Genomic DNA, 23,543 nt, shown 5'->3' with positions numbered 1-23,543 from the left:
AACTAGGTATTCTGAAATGTCATACAATGCAGCTGTAGCTACCACTCACTGTTTAGCCAAATATTTTAGTTGTCTGTCTGTCCACTTCCTGTACCTCACCCTCCTGAACAATATCCTCACTTTGGGTATGTAGTTCTATTACAGTGAATTGTATGAATTTCTGAAGATTTCCACTTCCCAGTGGATTTTCCTTTATACGTTCATACTTTCGTACATAGTCATGACTTTTTATTGTAGCTCAAGCTTGAGGGAAAATCAAGGAATTCTTCTAAAGTGTAAGACTGAGATATGAGATTTCTCCGCTCTGTCCTCTTATCAGTGTACCTATTCAACCAGATGTACCCATGTTACCTCTGGCTTAATCTGCCCCAAATGCACAACTTTTATCTTGCTGCCAATTAGTCTGGTCTGCATTATTAAATATACTGTACATTATATTGTGTTTAATATTCCCAGAGCACGACGATGAAGGGACATGAAGGCATGCCTTTAACCCCTACACCACTGACAGATAAAAGGTTTTCTGAAACCATTTATTTTTAACAAAATCAAATATGTCCAACATGTGGAGAAAAGGGGAAAAATAACTTTTAGTGACAAGAAAAAAAAAATCAAAAATATGCTAGGATAAGATGCATCATGTTGTTGTTAACCACATTTCTTTTTAGAGCTTCCAAGCTAGTGGCTAGTTAAGACTGACCTAAGTGTGCAGATTCACCTTGTAACTGGGGTTCAGTAAGGGGTGTTGTAAGAGTCATGGCTCCATGGTTGTTGTTCTCAGTCACAATTATGTCTTGCATGAAGTCAGTTATGAACAGGTTTAAATAATGAAGAGATCATCTGAATCCAATACATACGCTTTCCTTATTAAACTAACATTTGTGTGGTGCTTATGCTTCAGCAACATTAGAAACATTAGTAATTGTATCTATTCTCAGTGTTGCCATTTGTGTAGAATTATTTCCTCACACAATTCATACTGGTCATTTTCTCCCACTGTGTATTCAAAATCAGTTCTGCCATCTACCAAACAATTATTCGATAAAGCAGCTGCTATTCATGCTGTGATGCAGTAGATATAAAAAGTCTACACAACTCTGGCAAAATCACAAATTTTATAGAATAAAAAAATGAAACCAAGAGAAATCCTGTTAGAACCTATTGCACCTTTACTGCAAAATTGCAATCTATGCAAAGAAGAGGAAAACAGATCACAAACTGTTTAGAGAAAAAAGAAAAAAAAATCCAACAAAAACCAGACTGCATTAGTGTGCATACCCCCTTAACTAATACTTTGGTAAAGGACCTTTTGATTGTATTACAACACTCAGTCTTTTTGTTTAAGAATCAGTCTGGCACATCTGGACTGGGCGATTTTTGCCCATTCATCCTTGCAAAGTGTCAACTGTCACTGCATAATTACATTAATACTGGGTGTAACCTACTAATGCAATTCTGTACACTGGTATGCAAATAATTGGTCATTGTTCATCTCTGGTGTCCTGGTGAAGGAAACACAACATTTAATCTAGTCCCATACATGCTAAATCAGGGAGAGATCTGTTGAGTGTGTTGGTCAGGATAGCCTTCAGAGCACAATAAATTCTACAAGTGGAATGTGGGTGGACATGGTCTTGCTGAAATGTGATCAGGACTGACAGGACAATGTCACCGACATCGGTAGTGCTTGGTCCATGTCCCCAACACAAACACCAGATGTGAACAAAACACTACTTGAAAACACCCCAAACCATGACACTCACTGTGGACCTTGTGTGTCAGGAGTACATAGAATAGACACAGCCACTTATGATGTATTCATCGGACATGTATGTGACCATCATTCAATCACAGCTAAATCACTGAAGACAACAGCCTGTTCCTCCTTGCTTGAATCAGCCCATTTGAGGCACCCCCGCATCATGCCTTGTGGTGACTATGAGTGAATATCATTCATGCCAAGGAAATATATGTCCACAATTCTGCTTCAAGCAGATGACTGCATATGTTCTGAGTGGACAGTTCTGATGTGACAGTGGCTCTAAAGCTTGACTGTGGACATTTACTCTGACATAGCCTCCTTTCCGGATACGCACCGATAACTCTGAGCTACCCAGAACTATGCCTCCATCACCAACACTGATGCACTGCATGCATCTCAGTAAGAATTTCACAAAGGGACCATAATGCTTTGTGAAGACGATTGAGCTGAAACTCCATTAACTACCATGCAGGAAAAACACTTCACAAAGTGTATGTGACTGTGAGATCAACCTATTGATAGCAATAGTGTGACTTTTGCCATACTCTGTATCACCATGGGGTGGTCCACAAAATTTGGGGCTTGGATCACATCTTCATCTACACCTAATGTTTGTTTATTACAAAGTGTTTCAGTTCATATTCCTAAAAGAACGGTGACTGCTATGAAAAGTGTGTACAGCAGATTGAAGGCAACTGGTTTTCCAGTGCTTTGCAGATTAAAGATATAAAAACCAATATGGAATAGGGGATATTTAACATTTGAAAATAAAATACTAAAAAAATATGGGTAGCTTGACTGTTGAGTGAGTTTGCATGAATGATTTGAGATTATAGTCCTATACAGTGATCCCTCGCTATATCGCGCTTCGCCTTTCGCGGCTTCACTCCATCGCGGATTTTATATGTAAGCATATTTAAATATATATCGCGGATTTTTCGCTGCTTCGCGGATTTCTGCGGACAATGGGTCTTTTAATTTCTGGTACATGCTTCCTCAGTTGGTTTGCCCAGTTGATTTCATACAAGGGACGCTATTGGCAGATGGCTGAGAAGCTATCCAGCTTACTTTCTCTCTCTCTCTCTCTCTCTCTCGCGCTGACGTAGGGGGGTGTGAGCAGGGGGGCTGTGTGCAGCTGTTTCCTGAAGGACATGCTGCATGGAGCTTCGCATACTTAAAAGCTCAAAGGGCACGTATTGATTTTTTTTATCTGTCTCTCGCTATCTCTCTCTCTCTCTGTCTTCCTGCTCCTGACAGAGGGGGTGTGAGCTGCCGCCTTCAACAGCTTTGTACCGGCGGTGCTTCGCATACTTAAAAGCCAAAAAGCCGTATTGATTTTTTTTTTGACTGCTTGCTTTGCACTCCTTTGAAAAGGAAGATATGTTTGCATTCTTTTAATTGTAAGACAGAACTGTCATCTCTGTCTTGTCATGGAGCACAGTTTAAACTTTTGAAAAAGAGACAAATGTTTGTTTGCAGTGTTTGAATAACGTTCCTGTCTCTCTACAACCTCCTGTGTTTCTGCGCAAATCTGTGACCCAAGCATGACATTCTAAAAATAACCATATAAACATATGGTTTCTACTTCGCGGATTTTCCTATTTCGCGGGTGGCTCTGGAACGCAACCCCCGCGATGGAGGAGGGATTACTGTACTACTATTATGATCGAATTAACACATACGACACTGCATTTATTCATACAGTATTTAACTGCAAACAACAGCTTTTTATAATTGCACCGAGTGTGGTGTAAAGGAGGCTTTTCTTCAGTTAGTCTCCATGTTTTCTTTAACTTTATAATGTCTGTGAGAGTAGTTACTTCCAAGGAAGGCCTGAGAATAATTTGAACACTGAAGAAATCTTATATATTACAGTATATTTTATATTTTCATATGACCGAATAAAATAAGGAAATAATACATATACTGCTGATAAAGTCAATTATTGTGCACGTCTGCATTTGTTCAAAAGGTGAATTCCATTTGCAATAGACTATAATGCAACATGAACATTTTGCATGAACTTTATGAATGGTATGACTGTACAAATGCATTCAAAAACTTTTTTTTTTTTTTTTTAAATTAAATTGTAAAAATATAAGTCTGCAGACAATCATGTTAATCATGTTTCAAGGTTACAGTGTTTGGTAACACATAGACCATTGTAAAACCTCTGTAAAATTAATATTTTTTTCCATTAGAATCATATACTTTTATATTTTAACAGCATATAGGTCAGATATTGCATTGTTATTTTTCATTATCAAGCTCAACACACTTCTAACTAAAGTACGATTTTTATTTATTTATTTATTTTTTTTAATTCTCTCATGTACTATTTTGAAGCTGCAACTAAAACACGCCACTACTTTAACAACTAAAAACTGGCAAAAAAGCAATCTTTTTTTATGAAAAACATTTACTTCTCCCTTATATGAAGGGTCCAAGTTACTTGATCACAGCCAGTTTGTATTTCTAATGTATGTCTACAGATGCTGCATAAATCCATGTGTAGCAGTATATTATTTCTTAACAAGTCATGAAGTACTACACTTGCAACCTAGAGAAAAGCCAAGCAAAATGACATCTTTTATTGGCTAACTAAAAAGATTACAATATGCAAGCTTGAGGCAATTCAGGCCCCTTCTTGCCTGAAGAAGGGGCCCGAGTTGCCTTGAAAGCTTGCATATTGTAATCTTTTTAGTTAGCCAATAAAATTATATATAAACAGAAATGTCTTTGTGAAATTAAAACTAAATTAAAACTAAAAAATACATTGTGAAAACTAAACTGAATTTCCAAGTAAGGTCAGAAAAAAATACAGAAATAAAAACTAATATTAAAAGGCAAAACTATAATAACCTTGAGAGTCACCATGGCAGAAGCAATTATTATTTTTTTTTAATATATAAAAGGAGACATCATGACTTTGCTGTTCAGTCAGTCATCTGAGGACTTGCAGTGACTCCCACTTTACATCAGAGTCCAGTAGAATGTTTCTAAAGATGCTGTTACGTCACCAATTTTCATTTCGCAATCTCTCAGTCATCACTTCTCTTGGTCATGAGAAAGACATGCAGAGAGCAATCCACTCTTTTCTAGGACTGAATGATGACCATAAGTCTAAAGGTATTTATTATCTTCTTTACTGCATTACACTGCATTGCAAACTGTTCCACAGCACACCAAAACACAGTCTGATGAGGACCAAAGAGCACTATCATCTCTCACTTTGAACCAATTTTTCAAGTGTAACATTTCAAAAGTTTGAGAATCCTGGCTATATATCTATATAATTAGTCTTAAAATGCCATAAATCAGTATTCTAAAATTCAAAATTAATGACAAAATGACTACTAATAGAATAGAGTAAGTACTTTAAATTTTGAAGGCATAGTATTAAAAGCAGTGATGTAAAGTAACAAAATTTACTTTTGTTACTGTACTTAAGTAATTATACAGGGAATTTTGATTATAAAAGTACTTTTAAATGTAAACTGTTTAAAAAATTATATAACTTCTACTCTTACCTTTTCAAGGTGGATGATTACTAGTGGGGAGTGAACCCAGCGGATTTGCTTCACCGCGAGTTCAGAGACATTCTGGAAATGTTTGATAATGTTGGCAAACTTGATGAAATACACTAAAGTCAATGGGGACGGAGGAAAAGAACTAGTTTCTGGTGGATTATAATGGTGCAATGGGCTAGGGAAATGTCTATCAACTATGCTGGAAAGATTACTGTGGACAAAAATGTGACATGACCTGTGAGGTAGCAGTGCTAACCACTGCATCACCACTCCTTAAGCAACAAACAATGCAAACAAAACTAAATCCACAAACAAAATACAACAAAAAGCCACAAACTAGGAAGAAGTCTAAAAATATAGAGTTTGAATCTTCCTGGCACTGACTGGCTGTGCCACACAGCATTTTTTGAAGTTGCACTTCAACCAGCATTAGCCACATGGTGAGGGCCTGTCCATGCACCTGGCATATCCTTTTTTTTTCTGTTCTATCTGTACAGATGTTTCACACTTTTTTCTTCCATCCAGAAGACAGAAATGCCTAGTAAATAGTAAATATTGTGTTATAATTATTATTTCACAGGGTCCTAAGTGTTTTCTGACACCGGGAGCAGGACGGGAAGGGCTCCTTTAAGGTTTGTTTTGTTGGCTGCATGGTTAACTGCATATGCATTCAGCCAGCATACAAAATTAGCACGCAACAGGATCAGTATTATTATATATTTGGTAGAGTTACCTGAACACAAGATCACTTCCTCTCACTTATGAAAACACATGGAAGTAAGCCAATTTTTTTTTAACTAGCAGGGTGTTTAAAATAATACAGCATAAATGATAAAAATCATAGCTGAAAAATACCACAGTAAAATGCTGATAGCCACATATTGCTGCAAAAGAAGCAATGCAAGGTTGTCCAAAGGGATAAGCTGTGATTAAACGCAGCATTATTTTAAAAAAGATGTTCCTTTCAATGTATGATGCATAAGAGAGGTGCATTTAGCACACACCCATTTCTAAAATATCTGCATATTTATTAATATACATTGGTATATTTGGTGTTATTTTCTGTACAAGAATATTGACGATTGGAAAGTTTTTGACCTCACCTTCTGAGTAATGCATTAATTTTCTTGACTGCAGCAAAACGTTTCTCACCGAAAGTTGTGATGGCGAGTGTAATCCGGCTCACTGCCGTACTCATATGGCTCCTAAAAACTGGTGTTGCATTCTCTTACGTTGACTTTATATTGATGTGACATAACCAGTAGCTGACATAGTGCTGCATGCAGCTAACAGTACTTGTATACTATAAGCACTTCAGATCAACAATAATCAACAACTCTTTGTTTGAAAACATCCCTGCTCCAACTGCACCTTCATTTTTTATTTTTTAAAAAAGTACTAGGGCGCCTTGCTTGCCAACCCCTCCCCCCACATCAGCGGCCACTTCTCCGAAAACCCTTCTTAAACTATGATACAATAGGAAACAAATGCATTGTTTTTTTTTTTGTTTAACTCCTCTTTGCTTGAGCAGCTGCTGGCGTGCTGCTGCCGTCATGTGTGATCTGTAATTTGCTCACTTACCCCTTCCCCCCCACCAGCGGTAGGCGCCATTGTGAAGAGGGGGGGCTGAACGCTCCTCAAGGAGACGCGGCCGCTCCTCCGAAACCCCTCTTAAACGGTGATACATTGGGAAACAAGTAACAAGTGTTTTTTTTTTTTTCTTTTACCTCCTCTTTGCTCGAGCAGCCGCTGGCTTGCTGCTGCTGTATGCCACAGTGATCTACATTTCGTGTATCACTTTGAATGTTTAAAAGCCTGTACAGCACCTGAATATTCATTCTCTTTTTCACTGTTCCGTTATTTCCCCCAAATAATATTTTCAGTTTGTTTGCGGTAATGCGATCTTTACTCTCATTTTTTGAGACTTTCGAATTTTCCCACTTCCATTATCTCTAACCTGCTCTGCTTGTTTATTACGGGACTTGCTTCTGAAGGCTGTAAGTATGACATGACTTGTCTGTTTCACAGGAAGTGAAAGTGTCTCTGTCTCTCTTCAAAAGATCACGTCTCGTTGCAAGTTTTTTTTTTTTTTTTTTACAATAGAGAGATCTGAGGGAGCACAGCACAACCACAAGGTTTCCAATTTTTGAAAATTTGCTTCAATTTGCTGATGCTGTGCAGATTCTACTTGCCAAATGTCAACATGATTAAAAGCTCTTTTGTCACCTGAATGTCAGTACCACTACACCTATTTTGGAAAACTGAAAGCTTCTCTTTGTAAATATTAATACTCTTATGGACTGTACTTTAATCTTAGTCAGTTATGCAGGTTTATTTTTATTAATTACTTGCATAAATTAAAAATTTATTTTTGTTTTCTAAAAAAAGAAAAAGCTGAAAATTGAATAATTAAAACTTTTTAAGTTAGTGCTTTATATGAATTATTGGTTGAGAAAGGAAAACACAAAAATAAGCTAAATTTATCAACTCATAAAAATGACATACCTGGGCAGATAAAACCTGGATCTTTTCAGCCAAGTCATTCGCATCAATCCCATGACTAGTTAGATGCAAAACTTTTCCTAAACACATTGAAATCTTAAGAAAAAAAACACACTGTTTATTTTTCTCTTGAATAAACCTTTTCCTTTTTAAATTGCATCATTTTCAAAATGGAATATTAATTGAACATGTTTAAGGATCTTAAAAAATATCCCAACAATTACTAAGAAGATTTTCCCCATTTCATACTATATATAAACTGTTCAAAAAAATCAAATAAATGATGATTTAAACTATAGTATTCACCTTTTTATCAAGTTCTTCTCTGCTGTAGCCTAAAAGCTTCAAGAATTTAGTTCTAGGATTATCTTCAAAATTGACCTATTTTAAGAAAGAAAAAAAAAGAATGGTCTACATAACATTAGGTTTGCCAAGTTTTGTCCAATTAAAAACTTTCTGTATATGGTAAATTCCTATTAAAATCAAAATGGTGTCTCTTACTTAGTCCACATATTGAAAAATATATATATTTTGTCTGAAAGAAGATTTACATGGAAAGAAAGTATCTCAATTATGCTTTATTTTTGCTTTTAACAAGGGGTCATTATATTTAAATAATTTTTGTGTTTCTACCTTTAGGAAACTCCAAATGCTTTGTTCGGAATCTGTTGTTGCACTATGAATCTTGCCTTGGCAAAAACTTGAGAAGCTGCCAGTACGAAGTGCAGTTTGCAAGTCACTGGCTTGCTGAAGAAACTCAGTTTCTGTTGTGATCTGGCTAATGTACACATGATGTGGAACAGAAGTCTGGGCCTGCTGGTGCTGTAAAACTTTAGGATTTTCAAAGGTTATCAGCTTCCCGCCAAACTGAAACAACACAGTATACAAATACATCTTAGAAAAAGTATTAATAATGCCCAACTAACTTTATTGTTCCAAGTAACAAACATACAGCAAAAACAGCTCCAACTGGCCTTCTAATCCATTTTGGAGGTTTCTTCAATGGAGGGATAACTGTTGCATGTGTCACCTTCTGTGGAATCTGTAATGGTGGCAGAGAGAGACCAGTTCCAAGATGATCTGTTGTACTAAAAGATGAAGAAATCTGAAAAAATAATCATTTTAATAAAAACATCACTTGGTACAGACAATACAAGAATGCAACAGGAGAAAAACAAAGCAAAAAAATTAAACCAATACAGTATGCTGAAAGTTATAATTTTAAGTACTGGAACGAACATTTTACTGCAGTTAAGAATAACCAAAAGCTTCCATAAGAATATTGAAATGTATTTATTTAATGTACACATTAAACTAATTTAGACCTTATAACGCATAAAAATGTTTAAATAATAATTAGTTACATGTTAAAAACGTAAAATTAACTTTCTTATGATGTCTATCTAGCAAACAAAAATTTAAAGATTTGATATAAAGGTAGCAAATTAAAACGTGATTGCATTTTCACTGCAAGTGTACAGCGGATATATTTTATTGCAGGGGTGTCGAACTCCGGTCCTGAAGGGCCGCAATGGTTGCAGGTTTTCATTGTAACCACCTTCTTAATTAGTGACCTGTTTTGCTGCTAATTAACTTTTGCCTTAGTTTTAATTAACTCGGTTCAGACCCTTTAGTTCTTTCTTTTTCCTTAATTAGCAGCCAAACAATAATGTGACACAAAATGAACAAACAGGTGACCAAATAAGCACATTACCTGAACATAAAGAAAGGTGATGGTCTTGGTAAGGTTGATCTCTCAGGTCAGTAATCAGAAACAGAAAATCAACAGTTTGGGAAATGTCTGCTGTGGAAGAATGAGAGCAGCAGCAAGCCATGGAATTAAACAACAGGTTTAATTAACAGCCAGAATTGGCTTCTCATTAAGGAACTGGTTGGAGTGAAATTGGTTGGAGTTTGAAGCCCCAATTTAGCTGGTCATCTGTTGGCTCGTTTCACATCTCATTTTTGTTTGGCTACCATTTAATGAAGAAAATAATTAATTGAGAGGACTGAATCCTTAAAAACAGGGCTATTAAAATGAAGGGAAAAGGAGATAATTAGCAGTGAAAACTGGTCAACTGTTAGAATGAAAACCTGCAGCCACTGCGGCCCTCCAGGCCTGGAGTTCGACGCCCGTGTTTTACTGCATTTTCAAATTTGTAATATTAATAATTTACAAAAATACAATGAAATGTTGACTGACTATCTTATCAACAACAACACTATTTCCTGTTTAGCTAAAAAGCTGAAATTTGGCAGGATGGAACATCAAGGACAGTAGGTATTTCAGAGATAACCAATGCAGAGCCCCTACCCACACCACATCAATTGAAAAACTAAACACACCAAAATCTCAAAAAAGCCTTAATAAATTTGATAGAAATTTTCTGGCATTGCATAAAAAAAAATTATGACACTTTTTATATTTGTTGTTATTAATGCTGTAGCAAGTGGGAAATTCTAACACACCATGTCCCGCTTATCTCCACAGCATGGCAGCAATATCAGAAAGAAAGTGGGTGTGCTGGTATATGCAAAGGAAAGCCATCTATAAAAGCAAAGTAAAAGGAGCAACGCTAGGCAAAGTTCAAAGAATATGTGTTTGTTGTGAGTACAGTCAATTTCACTCAACTGAACCAGTAAGAAAGGTATTTAATATATATAACCCACCCCAACACCATTTTATCTACAACCTTGTGCAAATACCGAAGTGGGGACTACAATTTCCATCATGCACTGAAAACAATGAAGTATGACTTTCTCTATAGCTGATAAAAATACTGTTTTTTTAGAATGTGATAAGAAGTGAACAAGACAGTGCTTTTGAGTGAGTTAAAGTAAGTAGTAACTTTTGTTTTTTCGGTTGATATATACAGTATTTATTCATATCCACTGAATATTGAGGCAGTACTAATTTTAGGCTTTGATGCTAAAGGAGACTTGAGATTTTTAGCAGTTTTTAGCCTTGAATGGCTCAACTTTAAATCACCTTTATAACATTACTGAATACCACTTTAAAACGGAGATCTGGTACAATCTCTTTCACACTAATACCACCAAGGACTGTGTGTAGCATGTTCAACAGTAGGCAGCTTAAGTGAACTAATAATATTAGCCCCAGTACAAAGAAAAACACAAGTATTGTACACAGAAAAGTACTTAATTGCACAGTACTTCTGATACATCTGATTAACCAATGGCATCATAACTTAGGCCCACTAACTTTAAAAAAAATTCCCAGTCAAAACTGGCTGACGGCTAGTTTAAGATAAACTGTAGAAATTACAAAACAGAACAGAAAGTTTAGAAGAGGAAAAATAAAAAAACACAAAACTCATGAGACTGGAGAGCCAATATGCCTTTTGCTCATAATGTACTTTTCTTGGGTACTGTATGTCATTACTATATCATAGTGCACAACGTAAATTTCATTAGCTTGTCACACCATCAAAACAACTGAATGTTAAGAAAAATTGTGACTGTGAATTAGTTTAAAAACAACAAAACCTTTTTCATTCAGGATACAGAATAAAGTAATGAGTGTTTAAAATGACAGATGCTGATTGTTTTCGGTTGTAATGAAGCATAACCTGCTATGTACTAGGAAAATAGCTGGGGCTTGAATATAAAATAGAAACATTCAGATTTTACATTATCAATTAATCAAATATCTATCACGGTGCACTGTCCTGATACTGGTTTGACTACGGGACTGGTCATCATCACTGTAGAGTGCGCATATCCTCACTGTAGTATCAAGGGTTTACAAAATGTACTCCAATATACGCAAGTTAATTTAACTGATTCAGTGAAAGTGAGTAAGGGTTTATGGATAAGTTTTCTCCATGATAGACTGGTATCTTGTTCAGGGTTAGCCATATGCTCCTATTTGCTTTAACCATGTAATGGAAAAAGTGGGTTAGGAACTGAATGGACTGTCAGGGAAGGTTATATATGACATTAAGCTGAATTAACTGGTTTTAAAAGCAGTTAGTTTTATCCTCCCATGTTCACTGCTGCTTTGGAAGTCTCACGCTTACTGTTCAATGACTAAGAGTATACTTTTAAGGAAACATCAAATTGGAATGGTATCATATGATTAAGTCTTATTTTCTTATGGAACAATATAAATCTATGTAGTAGTTTATTTTGCATGTTTTTGGTAGAAAAGCTGTCTTCATTATTTACTATGTGCATGTTCTCCATCATTTACATTATTCTCTAGCACACAGGTATTTTTAATTTACATGCAATAATTTTAACTAAAGGCTAATAGTTAAAAAATGAATGTACTCACAACCGATCTCACTACAAGACACTGATTGATGTCTTAGTAAAATGGCACACTGTACAAATTCATATTCGAGTGTAAATTAGAGGCTATAGCTATATTCTGCTCAAAAACATCTCTCACACCTACTTTTTAGCCTTAGAACTAAACATACCAACATTTGCCTCTTGTAATCTCTTGTAATCCTTGTTCCACGAAAAAAATTACTTCAAAACAAAGCTGTGTCTTTTGCTTTCTTCACTCTTCAAGTTCATTTGCTGTCAGACATCAATCGATTGCAACAAGTGAAGAATGCAGCTGCTAGAATCTTAACTCGGAAAAGAAAATCTGAGCACATCACCCCAGTTTTGATGGCACTACATTGGTTACCTGTGCCATTTAGAATTGACTTTAAAATAGTGGTTATGGTTTACAAAGCCTTAAATAATGTCGTTCCATCTTATATTTCGGAATGTCTTACACCTTACACTCCAAATCGTAACCTTAGATCTTCAAATGAGTGTCTACTTAGAATTCCAAGAGCTAAACTTAAAAGTGGTGAGGCGGCCTTCTGCTGTTATGCACCTAAAATCTGGAATAGCTTGCCAATAGGAATTCGCCAGGCTAATACAGTGGACCACTTTAAAAAAAACTGCTGAAAACACATTACTTTAATATGGCTTTCTCATAGCTTCATCTTAGTTAAATCCTAATGCTCTGTATATTCAATTAATTATCATTATTTTTCATGATGGGTCCAAAATCTGTACTAACCCCTACTTTCTCTTCTGTAGTGGTGATCTGCGCCACCACCACCTAATCAAAGCACCATGATGCCCTTACATTGATGGATTAAAGGCTAGCCATCACCATCAAATTCTTCCATGTGAACCCTGAATACAATGAGGACTGATTGAGGTCATTTATGTTAGGTAGAATGCCTAGAGGGGGCTTGGCAGTCTCGTGGCCTGGAACCCCTGCAGATTTTATTTTTTTCTCCAGTCGTCTGGAGTTTTGTTTTTTTTTTTTTTTTTCTGTCCTCCCTGGCCATCGGACCTTACTTTTATTCTATGTTAATTAGTGTTCCCTAATTTTAATGATCTATTTTGTCTTTTTTCTCTTTCTTCATCATGTAAAGCACTTTGAGCTACATTGTTTGTATGAAAATGTGCAATAGAAATAAATGTTGTTGTTGTCAGCATTTTTTTTTCTTTCTTTTTTACTTGTCTGTATTACATGCAATTATAACTGCTATAGGAAAAAAAAAACTATACAAAAAAAGATAGGTCAGCTGGCTGTATTTATGATAAATAAAATATTAAATGGCCTCTTTATAAACTAACCAAAACTAATATTAAAATCAGCAAAACACAGAAAGGATTTTAACACTGTATAAGTTTAACATTGCTAAAATGATTATTACAATAAAGAAACTCATAATTATACTACATTAAATAATGTTACAATTGAAATTGATCAAACTAGGAATAAACAGAAACATTATTACAGACACCTTATCTGCGCTGCTTTGTTCTTGGGCCATAAGACAGCCACCCATTACAGAATAAATGCTGATCCGACCATCAAATGAAGCAGCAGAAAGAATGGCAGGATTCCTAGGACACCACTGGACGTCAAAACACCACTGGCTACTTGTTGGAAGCTCATAAATAACCTGTTAATATATACATAGTTTGATGAGAATAAAAGCAAGACAGTTATGTATAAATTAGATAATATATGTGTCATACAGAAATCCATAAATGATTAGTCATCTAACCTCTCCTGTGTTTGGATTCCAACATAATATTCTGTTGTCTTTTGCACTGCTTAGGAGTAATTCTGGATCAGCATTGCTCCAAGAAATAGAAAGGATTCCCCTTCGAAAAATACAGTAAAAAATTATAAAATGCAAACATATTAATGCCGCAAGTAAAATTAAATAGGAAACATATTTACTGAACAACAATAATTTATTGCTCATTTAATCAATCAATGTTTATACAGCCCTTTCAAACTGAAACCTTTTTCAGAGATACACACTGATGAAACTATTTCTAGTTTTAACTAAAAGAAGGACAATTAAGCCATTTAAGCTTAATAAAAGTGTTTTATTACCTAGTGTGGTTTTCCAACACTTTGAGAGGTGAAGTGGCAAATCTCAGATCCCATATCTGAATAACTGGCAACCGATCATCTTCAGATGCTAAGACCAGTTGTGTTGCAACTTCAGGGTGCCATAACATTCCTGAACAATGCATCTACAATGTGCAATTTTACAAAAGATGACTTACAAACAGATAATACAAAATTAAATATATAATAAACGCAAATTTCACCAGGAACTTAAGGCATTGGTTTTGATTTGACACTATGAAGTTAATATTTTTTTCTAAAATATTTATTATATAAATTCTTCTGAACAATACCTCATTATAATTACTGCTTTCATATATTCAGGATACTTTGATTTAGCCAAAATAACAAAACGTTTAAATATAAGCTGTAATACAAGCTTTCAAACATACATTCCTAATAATCAGACTGCAGTCTGACTGTTCTCCATGCTGTACTGATATCTGAATAAATTTTGTTTTTCTTAAAAGTAACGGTTTGTTTTCTTTCCCAGTGTTTTAAATCTTTACATATTTTAATGCAATTACTTAAAAAGTAAAGGATACCTGAATATACAACACACAAATATTTTGTGATGATCAGTAAAATTCGCCAAAGCATTTTTGGATATTCACTGCGCAGGCAGCTTAGACAATCATTTATTTTTCTCCAATAACCCCATGATGCTTGGTGAGGCCAGCATGACATCATAGAGCTGTATCAGTCATGCACAAACTTTCACACATGCTTATTGTATGATTACTGCCTGATCTGCTTTAGGCATGCATGATGTCATGACCCTATCCAGCTAGATTTGAACCCACATGGGACTTGCAATATATTTATTTGAAGGGTACAGCAGCTGACTATAATGAGAATATTATGACTACTGCCACCATGACACTGATTCTTCTTCTAGCCTCGTTCTGCCCTTGTGAGTTAAAACAAGACTTAAACAAACCCTCCTTATCTCCCTCCTCCAGTCAGAAGGAGGTCCTGTGAAAGAATAATAATGAAGGGTGGATTACTGTTTACAAGGTATTTCTAACTTCTTAATGAAAGAAAAATGTGCAAAGTACCTGCACTGATAGATTGGAAACAAAGAAGACATTAGAGCTATGCCCAGAGCCCTGACTTTAAACAATTGAATGAGCCACTCCTATGCTGTCGCTTCGTGGCATGGCTAATGTGTGACTCAAAGCTGGAACTCTGCGAGTGCAATATAGGTATTTCTAACTTTTTAATGAAAGAAAAATGTGCAAAGTACCTGCACTGATAGATTGGAAACAAAGAAGACATTAGAGCTATGCCCAGAGCCCCGACTTTAAACAATTGAATGAGCCACTCCTATGCTGTCGCTTCGTGGCATGGCTAATGTGTGACTCAAAGCTGGAACTCTGCGAGTGCAATATGGTATACCATACATATAGTTTTGTGAAGTTCCTGAACACTTCTGTGCTTTTGCCAAACTAACGGTGAAGCAAACTCAGTGGTGTTTGCTTAACCCTATAAATATTATTGATAAAAAATATATTGATTCAAGAATCAGTAAAATAGTGTTCAAGAGTTAAAGAGGAAGTCGTTAGTTCCAATTCAACAACTGCAATTAGTAAGGTCTTGGTGCCTGGTACATAAATATTTTTTAAATAGGTGGCCGATTTAGGCATTTGTTCTATATAAATATAACTTTTTGGTTGTAATTAAGCAAATGTATAAAAATAACTTTGGAAATGTATCTTATCACCTAATTATTAAAAAAAAAAAAAATCGGATGATCCCAAAGACACTTCGCTCAACAACAGCAATTTGTTTAATGTTTCTGCTATGTACTATGAAAAGGTTTTTTTTTTCTATCACTGTTTTAGATGACCAGCCCTTGCCAAGTACATAAAATCAGTTATTCCATAATTTAGTGATTTAGTGAATTGTGATTGGTGACAATACACATACACTTTACCAAAAACAGACAAGCAAATACAAACCTGAGGCAAGATTAACATTAATAAATATTGTAGATTTAGGTGAATAGTTTCAGATAAATGTATTAACTCTTGAGTAAAAAAAATGACATGAAGCCATGGTACAAGAAAAATTTTTTAGTGGAAACAAAAGGACTGATAAACATTAACTAATAATACAGAGTTCCATTAACTCATACATCATGCTAATAGAAAACCCAGCCACCAGGAAAAAATGGTCCAGCTGACAACAAAGTACAAACCAACAAGAACTCCTCTTAGCAGCATTCCTGTACAAAATAAACCCCAATCCTTTGCAATAAGTCTTATTTCAACTGCACCCAAATTTTTGCATATGCCATATTTTATGCGTGTATTTAATTTGCTACATATTTTTTTACATGACACAAACGTTATTGATAATTACTTTAAAAAAAAGTTAATTTGAAACTTCAGTTCAGCCACTTACTTTGTTGCTGTGGTCACTGATTTTAATTATTGGTTCATTTTTTCTGAGGTCCCAAACAACAGCCTTACCACTAGGATGGGCTGATGCCAAGATGTGCTGCACCTGCCTGTTCCATGCAACAACACTGACATCTTCATAAGGCTAGTATAAAGATACACAAAAATGTTATTTTTACAGTAATATAATATGAAATTTAACAACACAGGCATAAACAACTATAAACATTTTCTGCATTTTGCTTTCATAGTATATTGAATTAGAAAGGGATGCACATCACCATATATGAAGAACTGAAACAATGATCAATGCAGAAGGGTAGTAGAAAAATCGTACAGTGGAAAAATTAACTGACCGGGCAAATGGCAAAGTGACAAATTGAGACTATTGCTTAAATGGGATACAAGTTCATATTCCCTAACCCTGTAAAGATTTGATACAAAGCTGCATCTAAAACGTAATATTAAAAAAAAGACATCAACCTTAATTTTTCTTCAGTACTTTTATTTTTATTTCAACTTCCCCCTGAAACATAGCAGGAAAAAATATCCTCCAGCTCTGGGGAATTATCTATTAATGTTCAATCTAATCTGAAGATTGATGGAACTCCAGTTATACCAATTAGTGAAAAAAAACTCTCTTCATCATATGGTTGATACAGGAATAATCCAAAGTAAAAATATTATGAAGACTTTGATTTATAGAAAACACACCACATACAGAGTAAAATAACTTAGGAATGGATTAGCTAATACAAACAAAGATACGTTTTCAGATAGCTGACTGGAGATCCTTAACATAAACATGCTTATAGTTCAGTATCCTTATGCTCTCTTGCAGTCATCTACTATATACAGTAAACCCTTGTTTATCATGGTTAATCCATCCCGGACTCTACAGCGATAAATGAATTTCCACGAAGTAGGAGTCTTTATTTATAAAACAAATATTTTTGCAGTTAGAGCATAGAAAACCTGTTTAGTGCCTTCTAAATATGTTTTTTAACATTATTAGAGCCTTCTAGACATGAAATAACACCCTTTAGTCAAAAGTTTAAACTGTGCTCCATGACAAGACAGAGATGACAGTTTCGTCTCACAATTAAAAGAATGCAAACATATCTTCCTCTTCAAAGGAGTGCACGTCAGGAGCAGAGAATGTCAAAGAGACAGAGAGAGAGAAAAGCAAACAATCAAAAATCAATAGGGCTGTTCAGGCTTTTAAGTATGCAAAGCACCACCGGACAAAGCAGCTGCAAGAAAGGAAGCAATGTGAAGGTAGACTTTCAACATTTTTTAGAGGAGCGTCCGTATCCTCTAGGCCACTGTTTGAACAGCCCCTCTGCTCACACCCCTTCCGTCAGGAGCAGAGAATGTCAGAGAGAGTGAGAGAGAGAGACAGAGAAAAGCAAACATCAAAAATCAATACGTGCTGTTCGGGCTTTCAAGTATGTGAAGCACCGCGTGTGAAGCATATAGTATATCATTGAGGAGTTTTATTTAATACGTAATACATGCTCTGGTTGGGTAGCTTCTCAGCCATCTGCCAATAGCGTCCCTTGTATGAAATCAACTGTGTAAACCAACTGAGGAAGCATGTACCATAATTTAAAAGACCCATTGTCCGCAGAAATCCGCGAACCAGCAAAAAATCCGTGATATATATTTAGATATGCTTACATTTAAAATCCGCGATGGAGAGAAGCTGCAAAAGTCAAAGCGCGATTTGGCGAGGGATCACTGTACCGTACAATTCCCTTATCTTGATACTACCTGTTCCTGGAAGTCAACTAAGTGAGCATAAGGTTGATCCAACAAGTAGGACATTTCCTTATTGGTGCATAAACCTACATTATCTATCATGATAGCACAGATTAGACAATGGATCTGTTTCTCACTTTACCCAGTATAAAGTAGGGCTGCAATGATTAGTTGACGTAATCGACGACAAAAAATCGTCGACGTGGATTTTTTTATTGTTGACACATCATAAACAGAACCTTCAATAGAGGCTTCAGTCACAAAGAACCACATTGGTTTTTGTAACTGCAGTGCACTACATGAACGTCTGGGGGGCAGTATCGTTTGTTATTGTTTGTCAAGACTGCACACAGTATACCAACGCAAGCATCCTGGAGCTGTGATGCCACTGCCGTCTCTCGAGAGGTAAGTTTTAGCGAGTAAAGTTAGTGTCACGTGTTAACGTTGATGTTTGTACTATAATGTGTATATCAAGGTTTCAACAATGATAGTTAACCCTTAAACCGACACATACTTGGGGTTTAATGCACCCCTGGACACCAAATACTTTTTAGCTGCACTTTTTAAGTAAACGTCACAATTCACAAAGAAATTGTGAAATTTTAACAAACAAGTGTTTTTTTTTTTCATGCAAAGAGCATCACAATTACTGCAACATTGATCATTTTACACACTGCAAATGAACTGTAAACACTATAAAAAAAATAATAAAAAAAAAACCACTGCAACAATCTATTATATGTTCAAGGTGCAACTGACGGCATTGAAAATTCAGTAAATCATGGTCATGAAATGGCTGCTCAACGAATATACGGCACCGACTGATCAGCTCCGGCGTGCTAGCAAATTGCTCTGTGAAGCAAATATAGCCGGCTGCAGGGTTTAATGAATGTACTTCGCCGAATATACCTGGCTCCGGCGTGCTGGCAAATTGCACTGAGAAACAACTTTAGCTGGTTGCGGAGTTCAATTAATGTACGTCGCCGCGTATACTTAGCTTCGTCGTGCTGGCAAATTGCACTGGAAACCGACTCTAGCTGGTTGCAGCGTTCAACAAATGTACTTTTCCGAATATACTCGGCTCTGGCGTGCTGGCAGCAATTAGCTTATTACATATTTTAGTCCGTTATTTTTTTATTTTATTAACACTTTTCCTTCAGAGTGTGACGATTAAAACATCTTTCTCGGTCTGCAAAATCATTCTTGTGTATTCCTGCTATCTCTACTCCCTCCAAGCGTCTCTTCTCAGCAGCTGGGAACATTGTCTCAAAGAAGAGCGACAGCCTCACACCAGAGCATGTCGAAATGCTCACGTTCCTGCACTGCAATCAGGAATATATGAACCGACTCTTTTATAAACTGTACGTTATTGTTTAATTTTATTTGAATTGAAGCTTTACTTAAACTTTTGGACTTTAATACACAGCAGTGGCCATTTTTGGTTAAGTTAAATGCACTTTTTTTGTTTAAAGACTATAGTTTGAGTTTATAGACTTTAGTTTGTATTGTTTAATGTATTTCTTTTTTATTGTGATGGTCACATTAATATAAAACATCTGATTATTTCCAAATTCATATGTTTCACTGGTTATTATTTTAATTTGATTGTTATTAATTTTAATTGTGTTAATGCAGAGACATCAGGGTGACTTTCACACGTGGACAGAAGCGAGCAGATGAGGTAAGACATGTACTGGAGCCCAGAACAGGATGTGCAACCACAGGTCGCAGGCATCAAAATAGTCTGGCATGAAATAATCGTGACTAATCGAGAAAAAAAAAATTGAACGATTAGTTGACTACCAAAATAATCATTAGTTGCAGCCCTAGTATAAAGTATTCCTATATTTGTTTGTGCAGTCAATACTGACAATGCAAAGTGAGACTGTGGTATGTCTACACTATAGTGCGTCATCAATACCTCGAAGATGAACAATATCTCTGCAGTGCATGTGTTAGTTAATGGAACATATATGAGAATGTATATTAACTGCCTGGAGTTTATATGCACTCGCTTTTCCCTTGCATAGTAAGAACTTAACGTTTAGTGCATAGCTTTATGAAATTAGAGATTCACATGGAAAAAAAGGATTTGTACAACACAGTATTCTGCACCCATTCTACCAATGAGATGAACAATTGTCCGATGACCTTATGTGTTTACCAGAATCATTATTGTACACAAATGCCCTTACTGTCCTTCTAACATCTAGTGTTTTTTTTTTTCTCTGACCAATGCAATCAATAATGAACAAAATAACGTAAAATAGACCGAGACAAAATTCTGTCAACATTTGTGGAAATTTGTTTTTTGTTTTGGAGATAATGTTATCCTTAAAGAGAACTTGGAAAATGTTGAATCTGTTGTTATGGTTAAAGTTTATTTTTATAACATAGACCGCAAACTGGGGATCAAAATGCAGCGTAATCTAGTCTTATGTCTTTCAGCCGGAGCTATTTAATAAGGGATTTTCTGCATCACAAATGAGGTAAGCTATGATGCATCTCATTCTCGGAATATAATATCCAATCTATTTTTATTTTGTGTTAATTCATGAGACAATATATCTGTGTAATGCATCTGCCAGTTTTCTGGGGAGTATTACATTTGTTAAGTAGATGTCCAAACATTTACTGCAACTAACCACATAGATCAGTCTCTTCCCGAATGCTTCACAGCAAGTAAATGTAATCTAGGAACTGTCCCTACAAATCTAAAATAATTAACAATGGTTACAATTACGATTAACAATGGTCCATGATTAAAAGATACTTAAAAAAAAAAAAAAATTAACTATTTAATGCATGACTATCAGAGATTGTGTCATTATCATCTTGAAAATGTGCTTTATTATAGCCTGGAAAGTTTAAATTATGATTTAGTAAATTTTGCAATGGATATAAAAATATTTCAGCAAAATAACCGTGTAAGCAAGCAAACTAACACAATTAAAACAGAAAAGCTGGCAAGAGGAGGCACATTAGAAATTCACTGTTTCATGTCATATTGTACTAATTTAAGAAAACCCATCACCTTAAAATGACAAAATGTGAAAACAGAGATGACCACGTATAAAAGCCAAACAGAAGAAATATAGCCATGCATAGCTTAGCCAGATCTTTAAAACACATTCCTTTTAATAGAGTAATGTATTCTTAAATCAAAAAAATAGAACACAAAAGACATAAAACAGTTAGGAGCTGTCAGTTCAAATTACAATTATCTGCAACATTGGTTAGTCTATATTCTCAGTGTCTAAATAAAGTCTGTCTACTACTTTACCCAAAAAAAGCTAAACAAAAATTAACATAATCTGACCCGACATATTTCCTTATCCGTTCACTCATCCATTTAATGAACCGGCTTTTCTAGTACAGATTCATTGGAAGTCGTAGAAAAAATAAGGATAAAATAATTTCTTAAACAGTTATTTGAATTTTAAAATATAGTATTGAAAAATGAATGACATCTCCTCAAACTGAAAATATATGTAAGCATACAAAAAGAAACTACAATCTTACATAAAACAGAAGAGTTGGACTAATTCAAAGACTTTTTTCAAAGACATAGAATTATGTATAATAATATGCTGCAGGTAAGACAAAATTGTTATAGAACATATATAATATTGTTATCAGTATTTTACATTCTAGAAAACTGGTATTGTTACAAGCCAAGTAGTAACTACTTACTAGTTATTCTTATTCAGTTGAAATACACACAAAAGAAAACAGTCTGTTGTAAGAACTTTTTTTTTTTGAGGAAATATAATCAAAGTATATCCACCTGTGATTTTGTTCCAGGTGTCATTGGGTTGCAGAAATTATTTAAATCCCAAATGTAGATCTCAGAATCATTTGCTCCAGAAGCCAAAAGGTTATTCTATTAAAAAAAAAAAATTATGTATTTAATTTTACACAACTTGGCTAATTCACAAATTTTCCCTCAATGTTTGTTTTTCTCCCACTCCTTATACTGATTCGTAACTGTGGTACAATAGATTAGGAAAAAAAATGAAGTTTTTTATTATTAATAACAATAAATTGATAATCCAGGATTAATAAAATGGATACAAAGTTTGTGAAACAGCTTGATTAACCGTAAATGAAGTTATTACTAGTAACTACTACTACTACTACTACTACTAGTAACTGCTGACTGAAATACAAGGAACTCAAGGATTTTATTTAAGTGCCTATTTACATAAAGGTATCATAGCACTTTACATATATTATACATAAATAAAACAATAACTAAAAACAATTACAATGAAGAAAGTACATAAAAACAAATATAGCTAAGAATAAGTTTTACATTTAATTACATAAAACATTAAATATGCTAAATATATATTTGTAAATAGATCATAAATATGTTGGAGGAAACAAGTGAAATGCTTGATCGAATAATTAAGTCTTTAATTTACATTTAAATAAGTCAAATAACTAAATTTGATGAAGTGAAGGGGGCAAAGAATACTATAGTTTTGGTGCAAAACAGTTTAAGGTATAGGCTCTAAAAGTTTTACAACCGTAAAGTGATCATCAGCAGAGCAGTGAGTTCTGCTTGACGTATAAGACAAATTAAACCTGCTAAATAGGTCAGGGAGCCACCATGTAAAGGTTTGAAAATCAACAATTTTAAATTGTATCCATTGATCAATAGTGAGCCAGTGCAAATGAAACAGTACTGAAGTACTCTCTGACAATCGTGTGTGTCAATAAGCAAGCTGCTGAATTCTGAACTTCACCTTAGATACACTTTATTGTTTTGTAGATTTAATTTAAATTGATAAATTTGAAATTTTGCCCATTACCCTATACTCCATAACCCACAATGACGATATGAAAACAGGTTTTCAGAAAGGTTTGGAAATTTATTACAAAAACCAAAAACAAAAATTTCTCTTTTATATAATTATTCAGACAATTCAAAGCCCCACATTATGGTCAGGTGCTTCCTATTTGGTTTAATTGTCCTTGAGATTTGTCCAGATGTTCATTGCAGTTCATTTGCAGCAAATTGACTGGACATAGTTTAGAAAGGCACACACCTAAAATTTCTAAGAAAATCTCTATAGATCTCCGAAATAAAATTGTTGTGAATGGTTAAATTAGCAGGTAGAATTGGGACTGTTGTTATCATATCTACAATTTTAACCGTTAATTTAACATTGGTG

The 23,543-nt window shown here is 34.9% G+C and overlaps 1 protein-coding gene across 5 annotated transcripts in view; it reads right to left on the bottom strand.

Moving 5' to 3' along the window:
- Positions 1–23,543, bottom strand: part of sec31b (SEC31 homolog B, COPII coat complex component) — a 122,401-nt gene that overhangs the window by 75,272 nt on the left and 23,586 nt on the right. For all 5 annotated transcript variants that reach the window (XM_028795505.2, XM_028795509.2, XM_028795508.2 and 2 more), the window contains exons 5-13: positions 22,151–22,246; positions 16,607–16,747; positions 14,183–14,325; positions 13,845–13,944; positions 13,578–13,739; positions 8,747–8,899; positions 8,428–8,661; positions 8,101–8,175; positions 7,798–7,890 (exon numbers count right to left, since the gene is read on the bottom strand). In XM_028795505.2, the coding sequence (XP_028651338.2) occupies positions 7,798–7,890; positions 8,101–8,175; positions 8,428–8,661; positions 8,747–8,899; positions 13,578–13,739; positions 13,845–13,944; positions 14,183–14,325; positions 16,607–16,747; positions 22,151–22,246 (1,197 nt within the window). The remainder of the gene's footprint in view (positions 1–7,797; positions 7,891–8,100; positions 8,176–8,427; positions 8,662–8,746; positions 8,900–13,577; positions 13,740–13,844; positions 13,945–14,182; positions 14,326–16,606; positions 16,748–22,150; positions 22,247–23,543) is intronic.

The sequence above is a fragment of the Erpetoichthys calabaricus genome, chromosome 2 (assembly GCF_900747795.2).
Source record: "Erpetoichthys calabaricus chromosome 2, fErpCal1.3, whole genome shotgun sequence".
Classification (NCBI taxonomy): domain Eukaryota; kingdom Metazoa; phylum Chordata; class Cladistia; order Polypteriformes; family Polypteridae; genus Erpetoichthys; species Erpetoichthys calabaricus.
This window is presented reverse-complemented; position numbering and strand designations above follow the sequence as displayed.